General features: G+C 32.8%; 1 protein-coding gene across 1 annotated transcript in view; it reads right to left on the bottom strand.

The window, feature by feature from the left end:
- Positions 1-14452, bottom strand: part of LOC145265492 (scavenger receptor cysteine-rich domain-containing protein DMBT1-like) — a 122877-nt gene that overhangs the window by 45416 nt on the left and 63009 nt on the right. Inside the window, exons 9-13 of the mRNA XM_080121370.1 lie at positions 13355-13524; positions 10941-10991; positions 8730-8877; positions 5617-5786; positions 1612-1671 (exon numbers count right to left, since the gene is read on the bottom strand). Coding sequence (XP_079977496.1) covers positions 1612-1671; positions 5617-5786; positions 8730-8877; positions 10941-10991; positions 13355-13524 — 599 coding nt within the window. The remainder of the gene's footprint in view (positions 1-1611; positions 1672-5616; positions 5787-8729; positions 8878-10940; positions 10992-13354; positions 13525-14452) is intronic.

The raw sequence follows: 14452 nt of genomic DNA, 5'->3' as shown, positions 1-14452 counted from the left end.
CTCATCCTTTGCTTTCCTCTGGCTCTCTTTTCGTTCTCCAAGATGTGAAATTCGATGCCCTATTTTTCGCGCAATAGGTGTTCAACGAAGCAACACTGCCTTTCCTTGATAGTCCGCTTCAGAAAGCGATCGACCTTCATTCTTCTTAGTACTTCAGCATTTGACAATCTTTCTGTCCAAGAAATGCTAAGCATTCGTCGATAGAACCACATCTTAGCTGCCTCCAAACGTCCATTTATCGCTTTGTTGATTGTCCAAGTCTCATATCCGTATGTCAGAACTGACAAGCCGTAATACAAAGTATTTTCTTGATTCCAAGACTCAGATTTTTCTTGATTCCAAGACTAAGATTTCGTGCACCCATAACGCCTTTCATATTCATAAACGTTTTCTTCGCAACATTTACTCTGCATTGGATGTCTGATTCTGATCGACCATCTGATGTAATCATGCTTCCCAAGTACGTAAAGCTTTCCTTCTGGTGTATGATAGATAACAACGAGGTATCTGAGTTCTCTTACTTGCATGCTTTAAAATAATCTTTATTTGGCTGCCTACGGGTAAATATTCGAGATCACGTTGGTGTAGTTTATAGCTATATACAAAGAAAGACGCTCCATGATGGCGTCTACCAAAGCTAGAGACCACGCCACATTCTTGGGGATCACCAACAATGCGGTGTAGTCTCTAGCTTTGGTAAACGCCATCTTGGGGCGTCTTTCTTTATGTATAGCCATAAACTATACCGACATTTTGAGTTATAAAAGCTATGTTTTAGCGAAGGAATAAAATGAAGGATATTTATATGGAAAATGCATGCATAATAAAACGAAAACAAAAAGAAACATTGAAATAATAGAATAGACATTAGATAGCAAACACTACCTAAAACATAAACAGTTTTATAAATAAAAAAATTAAGAAATATGAAAGTTTATAAGAAGACATTTTATATGAGAAATAAAAATTTAAAAATTACTTTTATGTTAGTAAATGTTTATAATTCAGTTTAGGTATCTGTATATTGGTCAGTGTGATATTGTGCATGTGTGTGCGTTTACCTTTGTTCTTGTAAGGTGCGCAAGTGATAACGACTCTATATGTGAGTCGTTGAGTTCATGCAGCTTGCCACCCTCAGCACTAAGGCCGTGGTGTAGATGTTGAGTAGACAATCTTGGGTTCCTTTCCTTCAGCCGGCCGTTGAAGGATTTCTAAAGCTGATTTTTTTAACAGCTTTTAAAGGAATGCCTAAATTCGCGTTGGTTTGCTACACTCACGTGTAACTGTTAGGTTCTTTTTTGTCTTTTTTTTTTTTTTAGCTTAAAACGATTTCCATTGGTTAGAAATTTTTTAAGTTACCACCTTCACGTTAAAACCTTGCTAGCTTTAAAAAGTGACAAAGAGGCCGCATCGAAGGGAGCTAGAGAAAGAAGGAGGATAAACAATCATAGGAAATGAGAAAGAGAGCGTATCGAAACGAATTGGAGAAAGAAAGATGGCAAGCAATTAGAACCATTTGCGTTTTATTATTAGTTCGAATCGCATCTCAATGTCTATTCTACCACAGTCCTTTATCAATTTCACAAGGGGGTAATCTGTCAGAATACTTACATGGTGTTTCTGTGGTTGTGGGTTGAGTAGCTTCCGGTTGCCACGTGGTATTGTACATGGCTGAAGGATATAAAGAAAAGAAGATATATGTAAGTGCAAATATGACACGCATATAATTATCGTATTTTATATTAAATCTGCTCGTAGCATTTGCTTCCTCTCAACGAACATGCTCTACACAAATCCGAAAGCTGCAAAATTGTGCAAACTTGTGGTCACTAGATGACTAGAAAGCCTTCTACTGTATTTTCTGCGATCGCACTGACAAACTTGGAATTCCCTCCCTCTTTCCTGCTTCTCTGACTGTACTGACATGCGTAAGTTTAAATGTAATGTGAACAAACATCTTGCTACTCAACTCCTCACAGGCCCCTGTTAAACACAATCCTAAATAGTATACCCTTACGACCAAGTTACAATATGCCTTGTTTGGGATGAAAAAATGGGTACTTGTGCATAATTCGAACCAGACGTAACTCAGCTTCCGATCGGCTTTGCCTGGAACATGACGTAAAAAAAAAAAAATTTGCTTATCTGTTTTTTTTTTTACGACCTGCCCCAGCGTAATATAAAAAAACCCAACCACCCTATGTTAAGAACGGATTTCGGAATAAACACCCTCCCAACCTCCCCATGTTACGAACGGCTTTCGAGGTAGGAGGTGCTTATTCCGAAAGTCGGTCTTAACATGGGGAGGTTGAGGTGTTTATAATACGCTGGGACACGTCGTAAAAATTTACCTTTTTTTTTTTGTTTGTTTATTTCTTCTGTTAAAATTTTTATGTTTATGTTTCCTTCATTTTTTTTTTTTTTTTTTTTTAGCAGCGTTCATTACGCTTTCATAACCAACGACGCTCGGCAGTTAACGTCGTGTTCCGAGCAAAGCCGACCGGACGCTGAGTTACGTCTGGTTCAAATTATGCACAAGTACCAAAAAGTGTAAAAATATCATGCATGATTTAACTAGAAAAGAGAAAGTGAAGCGAAGTAAGATGTAAAATTAAAAACTAATTATTATTCATGCCCCCTGCCCCCCTCCCGCTCTGTTACAGCCGACAATTATCCCAGAAAGACTAATTAATATCGTGTTCCCTCTCTACCACATAAAACAACTACTTTAGAAAATGTTTCCTTTCTCTTTGCTTTCGTCACTTAATCGTTTCACTAATCCTATGTAAAGAGATTGAATTAAGGAAATATGAAAAAGTTGGTGATATAAAATTAAGTTGGTAGCTGGATATGAACAATCCAAGATGGCGTAATGGTAAAATATAAAGGTAACTGCAGCTTCTCTTCCAAATTTTTGGATTCTCGCCATGTCATATCACATTTTAATTCATTTTGGTGGATTGATTGTTGCTATTTCTTCTGATGAGTTAAGGACATAATAGATTCACTAATTGATATAATTATTAAGTGATTGATTTTGCGCTGCGAAACAGACACTGTCAAGAACTGTAAGGATCAATTGAGGTAAAGGAATAAAATATAAAATTGTCAACATCATGTATTTTGGAATATAAATTTTGGACATTTATTCTATATATATATATATATATATATATATATATATATATATATATATATATATATATATATATATATATAGAGAGAGAGAGAGAGAGAGAGAGAGAGAGAGAGAGAGAAAGAGAGTCATCGACATATAGGACTGTTTCGCTGTATACCAGCTCATTAGTGCAGCTAGACAGGCAACTACCACAAGCCAGGATCGAAACCCGACCGCCAAATGACAGTCAAGGCTTCTTACTGTTATGCTATTTGGCTGCTGTGCGGCTAGGCAGGCAACTACCTCAAGCCAGGATCGAAACCCAACAGTCGCGGCTTCTCACCATTACGCTATTCGGCTGCTGCTGTGCGGTAGTGAATTAACCCCAAACGCTTAAGCTCGATTTCTTTACACAAAGAGCATCGCTTAATATGCTAGTGGCAGTTTGTATATCACTTCCCAATATGCTCAACCCAAGTTAGGGAGCATTATAGTCATCCACATACAGTACTGTTTCGATGTATCAGAGCTTGTCAGTGAGGGTAGACAGGCAACTACCTCAAACCAGGATCGAAACCCGACAGTCGCGGCTTCTCACCATTACGCTATTCGGCTGCTGCTGTGCGGTAGTGAATTAACCCCAAACGCTTAAGCTCGATTTCTTTACACAAAGAGCATCGCTTAATATGCTAGTGGCAGTTTGTATATCACTTCCCAATATGCTCAACCCAAGTTAGGGAGCATTATAGTCATCCACATACAGTACTGTTTCGATGTATCAGAGCTTGTCAGTGAGGGTAGACAGGCAACTACCTCAAACCAGGATCAAAACCAACCGTCCAAACGACAGTCAAGGCTTCTTGCCGTTACACTATTCGATTGCTGTGCGGATAGTGAATTAACGATGTTTTGACATCGTCCAAATGCCTAAGCTCGATTTGTTTACACAAAGAGCATCGCTTAATACGCTAATGGCAAGTTGTATATATATATATATATATATATATATATATATATATATATATATATATATATATATATTAGAGAAGATTTTTTTTTCAAAAAATATCTATTTGCCAATGGCGATGTACATATATTAATAAGAATTTTGACTCAAATATTAAGCAACATGATTGATATTTATGTAATCGAGCATTCATATATATTTGCAAAAACCAAAACAAGGAGAAAGATATATGTTTGTATTTTTACGAAAATTACAATTGTTTCACCATTGACCAGATAATTTTATATTTTATGTTATTTAAAAATTTTCGTGGTAAACATCTCATCTGATAAGTTGGAAAAAAATAAAGGGTTAATACGTATCTTAACACATTTTCATTCTGTTATTAACTGTATCAGGCAGTGTGTTCGGTCTCATCGTGCTTTTAATGAATCCACAGTCAGTATTGAAAATATTTTTTATATGGGCCCCTGTGTTCGTACATGTGTTCTAAATTAGGGTGAGCCTATTTTGAAACCGGAGAAGATTCCGAATTAATGAGGTTGATGGTTTATTAATTTAATTTATTATTTTTAGTGTTTTATTTGTTGCTCAATCTCAAGTAGTTTTAGCGGTCAATCTAAATTCAACACACACACACACACACACACACACACACACACACACACACATATATATATATATATATATATATATATATATATATATATATATAGTGTTTCATGCTAACACAATCATCAGTGCAAGGGATGATGATCAACGCTGGTCAAAGGATTCGAACCCCGCCAATTCACACAAAGGCAAACTTGTGGAGTTTTGCCAATAATCAGTCAAGAAACAAATCAAATAATAAACGTCTCTCATACATACGTGCGCGGTCGTTAGTTTTCTCTTTTTTTTATATGTGTGGCTGTTGAACCCCTAGTGGCTGTGATTTTCTGTTAACTCAAGACGAACCTATTCATGCATGAAAACACAATGGAGACTCGTTGACATTCAAAGGTTTTATTGAGGAGAGAAAGTTTGTTCACGGGGAGGAGAGAGTAAAGAGAGGCTAAAATTCTTTCCTTCTTACTTGTTCTTCTACTTGGAGATTGAGGGACGCAGACGGCATCATCCTGGTGACGTTCGTTTAGTTTCTCTCTACTTTTTAAAAGAACTGTCCTCCTTCGCGTTTTCCAAGTCCGACTATCTAGAAACTCTGTTCTATCCCCAAACACGCGATCATTCAACACCTAACTTCCTAGTGGGTTTGTCTAGGAAGCTAATCTTTGAATCTTCGCTTCAGTCACGCTAAATGCACTGTGTCTATTTCTGTTTGCTGCCGGATGATCCTGGCATGTACTTAATATAACCCTTGCCAAAATTCATACTAGTTAACATAATCTCTACTCATTGGCATAGCGACCCAATATGTAATACTGATTGAATGATTTAGAGAGAAAGGGGGAGGGAAGGAAGAGAAAGAGAAAGAGAGGTGAAAAAAGAGAGGGGAGAAAGAGAGGGAGGGAGAAAAGGGCGTTCAACTCACGTGCTGAACAGACAACGCCGGCGTCCTCATTGTGGCCACAGTTGTGTTGGCCGATTTCCGGATATTGGCACTCATTGATTGAAGACTCACTGCCCATGCAGTTAACATCGTCCAACCAGATTTGACCAGTTCCGAACCCGAAACTTCCGCTCTGAGTTGCAACACCAACTCTGCAAATAAAAAAGTAGTCAGGTCGATTTCTTTCGCTTCAAAGCACCCTTTCTTTCTACCCCTTTCACTGAATCTATCGATATTGAATCTTATCCATACTTACCACTGGTGTTTTCCTTCTCCTAGATTAGTTGCTCTACCAAGGATTTAACGTCTTGTCTAACCTAATATATTAACCAATGGTATTAGTCAAAATGACTTTGAAAAAACAATTTAACAGCACAAGACTTTTTCTTGGTTAACAATAAGTAAAAGGAAAGAACACATTAGTTTGTATATTAATCAGTGATGAGACAATTCCAATATTCTTTCCGACTCCGATACAATTTTTGTGTTGCGGGTCGGGGGACATGTATAACGGGGATACATATAACGGGGACTCATAATACACGATAGAATCTCCCCAAATCTACATCTCATTACGTGTCTCATTACGTGTCTCAGACCAACAACTGATATAACCTCAATCTAGTTATTTGTTTATGCAAACCAAAAATCACGTTTACATCTATTTCTATTTTCACATTCATTTTTTGCGATATTATTATATTATATGTCAATCATTTTTTCCAATTTAATTGTTTATTTTTCTAATCATAATAATTGATACAGCGACCTGCTGTCGCTCAAATCAATTAATATGATAATAATAATAATAATAATAATAATAATAATAATAATAATAATAATAATAATAATAATGTTTTGACCCTTGGCCCTGCTTGTCATAGTTAACCAAATACTACGCTATGATCACAGCCAAAAGGTCACAACATTGCACGATTATCGATTCCATACTAAATTCTCGATTCCGATACAATTATTGATTCTGATTCTTTATAAATCTCGAAATAGAGTTGCTATTTCCCCCCGATTATCGTAAAAATTCGTGTTAAATGTGCAGATATTTTTTCAAACGTAAAAACATACTTGTGAGGGGGTGATATATTAATTTTATGCCCTTTCGAAGAATGTCTCCGAACCCACTCTAAAAACTCATACAACGCATACATATGCCAAACAACAACAACACTCTCCCGACGACTAACCTATCATTTAGCTGACAATAGTGCCATAAAACAACATCTAACATCCCACGATAAAAAACTACAGTCGTCCGACATTACAAATATCTTAACTAACAATACTAAAATTCGACATCTTAACAACTGCACACGACGACTAAAATTACTAGAAGCCATACTTATAAAAAAAACTACAGCCCTTTTTAACCGGATCTCATTTAACACAGGGACAAATATACTAACAGTTTTAATAACTAACAAGAAACTAAATAAATAAATTATAAAATAGGAAAATCGAAATTAAAAAAATAAAAATAGAACAAAAATAAATCCCCCCTACCCTCCTGTACCCACCTTTATAGCCAATTAAAAAAATTATAAATACAACAAGCCTCAAAGGAAAAGAAAACGATAACAACAATTGCTTCTGACGATAATCGGATGCACGGATGCTTGTGAAGAATATGGCCGAAAAACAACTTTTTATATAACATGCCTGCTGAAATTAAAAAGACCGCTCGCCAAATGGAAAAGATATCCAGAAACATCGGAAGAAAGAATAACTCTGTTGTGTTCAATCAGACGTGCTTGAATATACAGGGTGTCCGTAAAGTTACTATACAGTCTTACAAGTTACTATACAGACACCCTGTAATATATTAACAGTACAGTAAGATATTGTATTAAAATGTTTATTTGTAACAAAAGAAATAAAAAGAAATAACACCTTTATGTTTATAAAAATCTCAGAAAATACACGTGTTACATCCGAAAAGACTGTAACAATCAAGGCAAACAATTTCTATGACAAATAATCAAATTGGAGGCCTTCAGCTCCAATACATTCTCGACAACGTGACACCACACTCTGACAAACTTTGGTGCACAATTACTATTAATAATAACTATTAATACAAATATAATACAATAAAACAATAAGACTGTATAGTAACTTTACGGACACCCTGTATATATATATATATATATATATATATATATATATATATATATATATATATATATATATATATATATATATATATAAAGAGGGAGAGAGAGAGGGGGGAGTAAAACGATTCATAATTTTGAATTAAAAATCAGTTTCAAAAGGAAAACAAAAAAAAATCCAATAGATTGTACGATCGTTTCAGAAACGCTGTTCATTTTATTTTAATTGACAATAAATATTGACAATTATTTGACAAAAATTTTGTCCTTTTATACCAAAGTCTCCTCCTCAGCAAAGAATAGGGGGGGGGGCAGTTAAAGGCACCAAAATAAAACTAGCATTTTAGTCGTGTGTAAGGCAGATATCCTTTTATCTCCATTATAAAATCTGCTTCAATATGAGTAAGTCTATCCTCTGGCAGTGTGTTATTTTTGCCTTCTAATTCTAACGAGAAGGCAAAAATAACAGAATAACAGCATATTAGATTCACATATGTATTTATATTCCCTGTCTGAGGGTAGGTAAAATTATTTAAAACATGTATTGTATCCGTCCTAGGAAAGGAAATATTATTTCGTATACGTGTTGTAAATTTCCTGTCCTAGGGAAGATACAATTATTTCATACATATGTTGTGTAATACCCGTCTTAGGGTAGATAAAATATTCTTTTGCCCGAGGTAGCAAATGATACATCGACATCAAAAATCCTCTATACTAAGAATAACAGGTATGTTAAAATCAACTTCAACTTTAATTTTCTCATTCTTTTATTTAGTGATTTATAAAGAATCGGAGAATCAGAGTCCGTAATTGTATTTGAATCGGGAATTTTGTACGGAATCGGTAATTGTATCGGAATCGGGAATAATATTGGAATCGTCCCATCTCTAATATATATATATATATATATATATATATATATATATATATATATATATATATGAACATACAAACTCACACACTTACGTGTATCCCAACATTAAGCAAATTACAGTTGCGTCTCTGTCATCCCAAGCATCATCACAAATGGTACCCCAGACACCGTTAATGCGAATCTCGACACGTCCTTCAAACAGATTTTGACTTCCGGAAAGGCGAACATTTCGCTGATCAACTAAAACAAATGAAACAAACGCATCATAATTATCGCTTTCATATAATCTATGGTAATGTCGACATAATTTCCTAATAGATCTCTGCTATTATATAAGATAACTTTGTGTGAGTATGTGTGTGTTTGAGAGAGAGAGAGAGAGAGATGGAGAGAGAGAGAGAGAGTGTGTGTGTGTGTGTGTGTGTGTGAGGGATTGACAAAAAGAGAGAGCCCTCTGGACTCCTAAACGGCTGGTCTGATTTTTTAAAATTTCACACAAATATTCTTTATGTTCCTGGCAATGTTCTTAGATAGTTTTTTTTTTATCGGAATATCTTTAATAATTATTGATAATCGATAATCGAAAAAAATCCGGCGAAAAAAAGTAATATTCGATTTTGACTAAAGTTAACACCTTATACAGCCTAACATCACAATTGCATTTCAGAAATTTTATCATTGCACAAGCAGAAAGAAAACAACCACTTAGCACTGTTAAAGTAAATAAAGGTAAAAAAAATTAGTGAAAAGAAAGCAAATATCAATTGAACAGTTTACGGTCTCAAAATATTCATGTAAATTTGTAACAGTGGGAAGATGATAGAGTCAATCCCGGAAATGATTGACGCAAAATTACTATATTTCATATATATTGTTCGTGTTGTGTGAAGATCAATTGGGTCAGTTTCTGATGAGGATAATCCATATTTTTCTGAATTTTCAATGTTATGATCCAGAAATGACATCACTGTGATGGTGGGTTAAAAGAAGCATGCTTATTTTGCTTTTTAAAGTGCTCTGGAGGTCTCCAGATATTCATACATATATTTATATTACCCGTCTGGGGGTTAGGTAAAATTATTTTAAGCATGTGTTGCACCCGTCCTAGGAAAGGAAATATTATTTCGTATGTGTTGTAAATTTCTTGTCATAGGGAAAGTACGATTATTTCATACATGTGTTGTGTAATACCTGTCCTAGGGTAGGTAAAATATTCTTTTACTCGAGATAGCAAATGATACATAGACATCAAAGATCCTCTATACTAAGGATAACAGGTATGTTAAAAATCAACTTCAACCTTATTCTTTTATATGGCCCCGAGTAACGCCGGGTGGCCTTGATATATATATATATATATATATATATATATATATATATATATATATATATATATATATATTAAGTAAATAAACACAGACGGACATTATTATTTTATTATATTTTTTTTGTGAATTAATCCACCCGGCAATTATTCCTCATAACATATAATAATCAATAGAGGATTGATTCTATAATAATACATACGCAATAAGCGTATTGTAAATCTATCTATATATATATATATATATATATATATATATATATATATATATATATAGAGAGAGAGAGAGAGAGAGAGAGAGAGAGAGAGAGGTTAGTATCTCCAATTTGGAGATCGAGTTTTTTTGTTTTTTTTTTAGAAAATCGACCATTTTTTATTTGGACGTAAACAAATAATATTTTTATTTTATCTTATTTTATTTTAAACAATAATCTACGTACATGCATGTTTTGGGACCCCACCCCTCTTCAGCGTAGCTTGACTGTTATTAGGAATTGAACACCGAACCTTATGCATTTCAGTCCAGCAGCGTCTTAATCCATTACGCTATGATGCCATAGACAATTTACTGTTTAGTTTTTATCGTTTATATATTTACGTAGATTTTGTTGTTGATTTTTAAATGGCATTAAGGTTAGCGTCTCCACCTTGGAGATTGTTTTTTTTTTTAAGAAAATCTACGAAAATATATAAACGATATAAGCTGGACTGAAATACATAAGGTTCGATTCCTAATAACAATCAAGCTATGCTGAAGAGGGATAGCCCCCCCCCAAAATGCATGTACGTAGATTACTGTTTTTAAAAAATAATAAATTATATATATATATATGTATATATATATATATATATATATATATATATATATGCTGCACTAATATCTATTTTGTATATAAATATATATATATATATATATATATATATATATATATATGCTACACTAATATCTATTTTGTAAAATCTAATAATGAAAACTTACAGCTTTTTTGTGTCGTCGTTGGTGGAGGGATCCAAGTTCGGTTTGGGGCAGCTGAAAATAGGCAAAACTTTTATTATTAATTTGCAAGCTATAAATTGTCCAACTATTTCTGGTATTTTTGGCTTATACATAAATTGCATTATATTGCATAAAAAGTGGAAAACTGTTTTTTTATAACGACGAGCTACAAAGGCATGCAATATAAATGAGCTAAACAGGTAGGCCGGTAGGTATTGACTGTGCAGGTCACATGAGCAGAAAGAATCAACACGACTTTAATGTCATGTGAAAAATACGAACAGAATGAGAATGCTGATTGTAACAAAAAAATGAATTTTTCATGCTGACCCTGTGTATGACTCAACACTCCTAAAAAAACAGATGTTTAATCCTTGAATACCTTAGCCCTGTGACAGAAGCCAACACAGTTACAATTTTCTGTGCATATCGGCACTGCAACCAATCAATAATATCTCATTAAAGCATTGTATCAGCAGAAGCTGGTTAAACAGTATAAAAAGGATGCGTTTCTTTACTCCTGCCTCACAAACAGGGCTTGCTCTCGGAGTTGTCTACCAGGCAATTCTAACAGCAACTTTTCCGATTCAAATCTCAGCTGGAGAGAACAGCATGGTTACGACAAGTCAGCAGTCAACAACATTGGGTTCGCTTTTGTTCTACAGCACGTCAACAATGACGTCATTAATGACGTCATTAATCACGTGACTGTCAACAATGACGTCATTAATAACGTCACTATCGTCACAAAAACTAAGCAACAACTAAACGTAGATTGAGCTGGCCATCATTATAATCAACATCTGCAGGTTGTTTTCCGGACAGCTAAGCTTCTACAGCGGTTACATCAAAACAATGGCTTTCACCTAAAAGATCAAAAGACACTTTAGAGCGGATAACTATCACCACCATCCCATGGTAACGATACGTCATATTTCCGATCGACTCACTGAGTAATGAACTCTCTGTGGATTAAATAAAGGATCTCATTCGAAATTCTGTGCAGATTCTCAAATTCGACAGAAAGATTTCTGAGTTCGACAAGATGCATCTGAAGAAGGTCGGAGGTTACATCGACTGAAACGTTGTGAAAATAAGACTCAAAATGAAAACATTAGTTGTAAGAATCCAAATAATAGAAAGTTCTTTCGTGTCTAGACAAATATTTTTCAACAATGGTTTCTTAGGGTTTATAAGATATATTAAGGGAGCACAAGGCCAAAACTAAAAAAATTATTCCATTTAGCATTTTCAATCCTCTTCATTATTGAATTGAGGTATAAATTAGTATTCAACTGGTTTTTCCTCTTTTTTTTTAGATGAGGATTGATCATTTATATCATTTGGACTACTATTCTCATCTAGATTATTTTACTTGCCTTCTTCACATGAATTCACATAATAACTATTTTCAAATTTTAGATAGTATTCATCCAAGTCAACGCTAATCAAGTATATACTAACTTTGTGGGTGTTTGGACCAATGTAACCTCTGACTTTCTTCAGGTGAAATCTTTCTGTCGAACTCGGGAATCTGGACGAAATTTCGAATGGACCCATGGCATAATGAATAAAGTCCAAAGTAAAATTTAGTTCTAAGTTCTTATGCTGCATAACTACCAATGAAAGTCCTTGAGTTAGCATATGATCGAGGTAGCAGAATAAGCCCAGAGGAGAGGAACAAGGAAAACACGCAAGAGAAAGAGGAAGGACTTAAGAGGAAGAGGGTTAAATAAAGACCTGGCTAGAGATAGATTACCTCAAAAGTCAATTTCCGAAATCTGTCCAAAGCATGCCAGCGTGTTAAGCAAATGTTAAACTGATGATTATGACTATGATAAAGTTGATGATTATGATGATGATCGTCATCATGATCATGATGTTATGATGATAATGATGATGCTGACGATGATGTTGATGATCATGAGAATGATAAAGATGATGATGATGATGATGATGATCATGATCATGATCATGATCATGATCATGACAATGATAAAGATGATGATGATGTTGACGATAATGATGATGATGATGTTGATGATGATGATGACGTTGATGATGACCATGACAATGATAATTATGATGATGATGTTGTTGATGATGCTGTGATGATGATCATGACAATGATAAAGGTGATGATGATGATGATGATGACAATGTGATAATAATGACGATGATGACAACAATAATAATGATGATGATGATGACGACGATGATGACGATGATGATTACAATAATGATGACGATGATAACGACGATAATGATGATAATGACGACAATAATAATAATAACGATGATGACAATGATGACTTTTATCGAAACAAGTCACTTATTAATGTGACAGACTGTTGAGCACTTTTTAGGTGCTTTTCATGATAAAACATATGACTTACCATACGAACAGATGACACTGGCATCCTCATGATGCCCGCAATTCGAATGACCCCAACCTGCATGTCGACAAGCAGCCAAATTAGTTTCATTACCCATACATCTGAGATCATCCAGCCAAATTGTGCCGGTTCCTGCTCCGTAGCGCGCCAGTTTAAAGGCCCGACCATATCTATATACATATAAAAAAATAAAATAGATAAAATATTAAAAAGATTAAATAGATAAAATATTAAAAAGATTAAAAAGATAAAAAATTTAAAAAATTAAATAGATAAAATATTAAAAAGATTAAATAGATAAAATATTAAAAAGATTAAACAGATAAAATATTTTAAAAATTAAATAGATAAAATATTTAAAAAATTAAATAGATAAAATATTAAAAAAATTAAATAGATAAAATATTAAAAAGATTAAATAGATAAAATATTTAAAAAATTAAAAAGATAAAATATTAAACAAATTAAAAAGATAAAATATTAAAAAAATTAAATAGATAAAATATTAAAAAAATTAAAAAGATAAAATATTAAAAAAATTAAAAAGATAAAATATTAAAAAAATTAAATAGATAAAATATTAAAAAGATTAAATAGATAAAATATTTAAAAAATTAAATAGATAAAATATTAAAAAGATTAAAAAGATAAAATATTTAAAAAATTAAATAGATAAAATATTAAAAAAATTAAAAAGATAAAATATTTAAAAAATTAAAAAGATAAAATATTAAAAAGATTAAATAGATAAAATATTTAAAAAATTAAATAGATAAATTATTAAAAAGATTAAAAAGATAAAATATTTAAAAAATTAAATAGATAAAATATTAAAAAGATTAAATAGATAAAATATTAAAAAAATTAAATAGATAAAATATTAAAAAGATTAAATAGATAAAATATTTAAAAAATTAAAAAGATAAAATATTAAACAAATTAAAAAGATAAAATATTAAAAAAATTAAATAGATAAAATATTAAAAAAATTAAAAAGATAAAATATTAAAAAAATTAAAAAGATAAAATATTAAAAAAATTAAATAGATAAAATATTAAAAAGATTAAAAAGATAAAATATTTAAAAAATTAAATAGA

The sequence above is a fragment of the Euprymna scolopes genome, chromosome 40, assembly GCF_053919585.1.
Source record: "Euprymna scolopes isolate OS-2025 chromosome 40, ASM5391958v1, whole genome shotgun sequence".
NCBI lineage: Eukaryota > Metazoa > Mollusca > Cephalopoda > Sepiida > Sepiolidae > Euprymna > Euprymna scolopes.
Note: the sequence above shows the minus strand (reverse complement) of the source record. Positions and strands in the feature narration are given on the sequence as shown.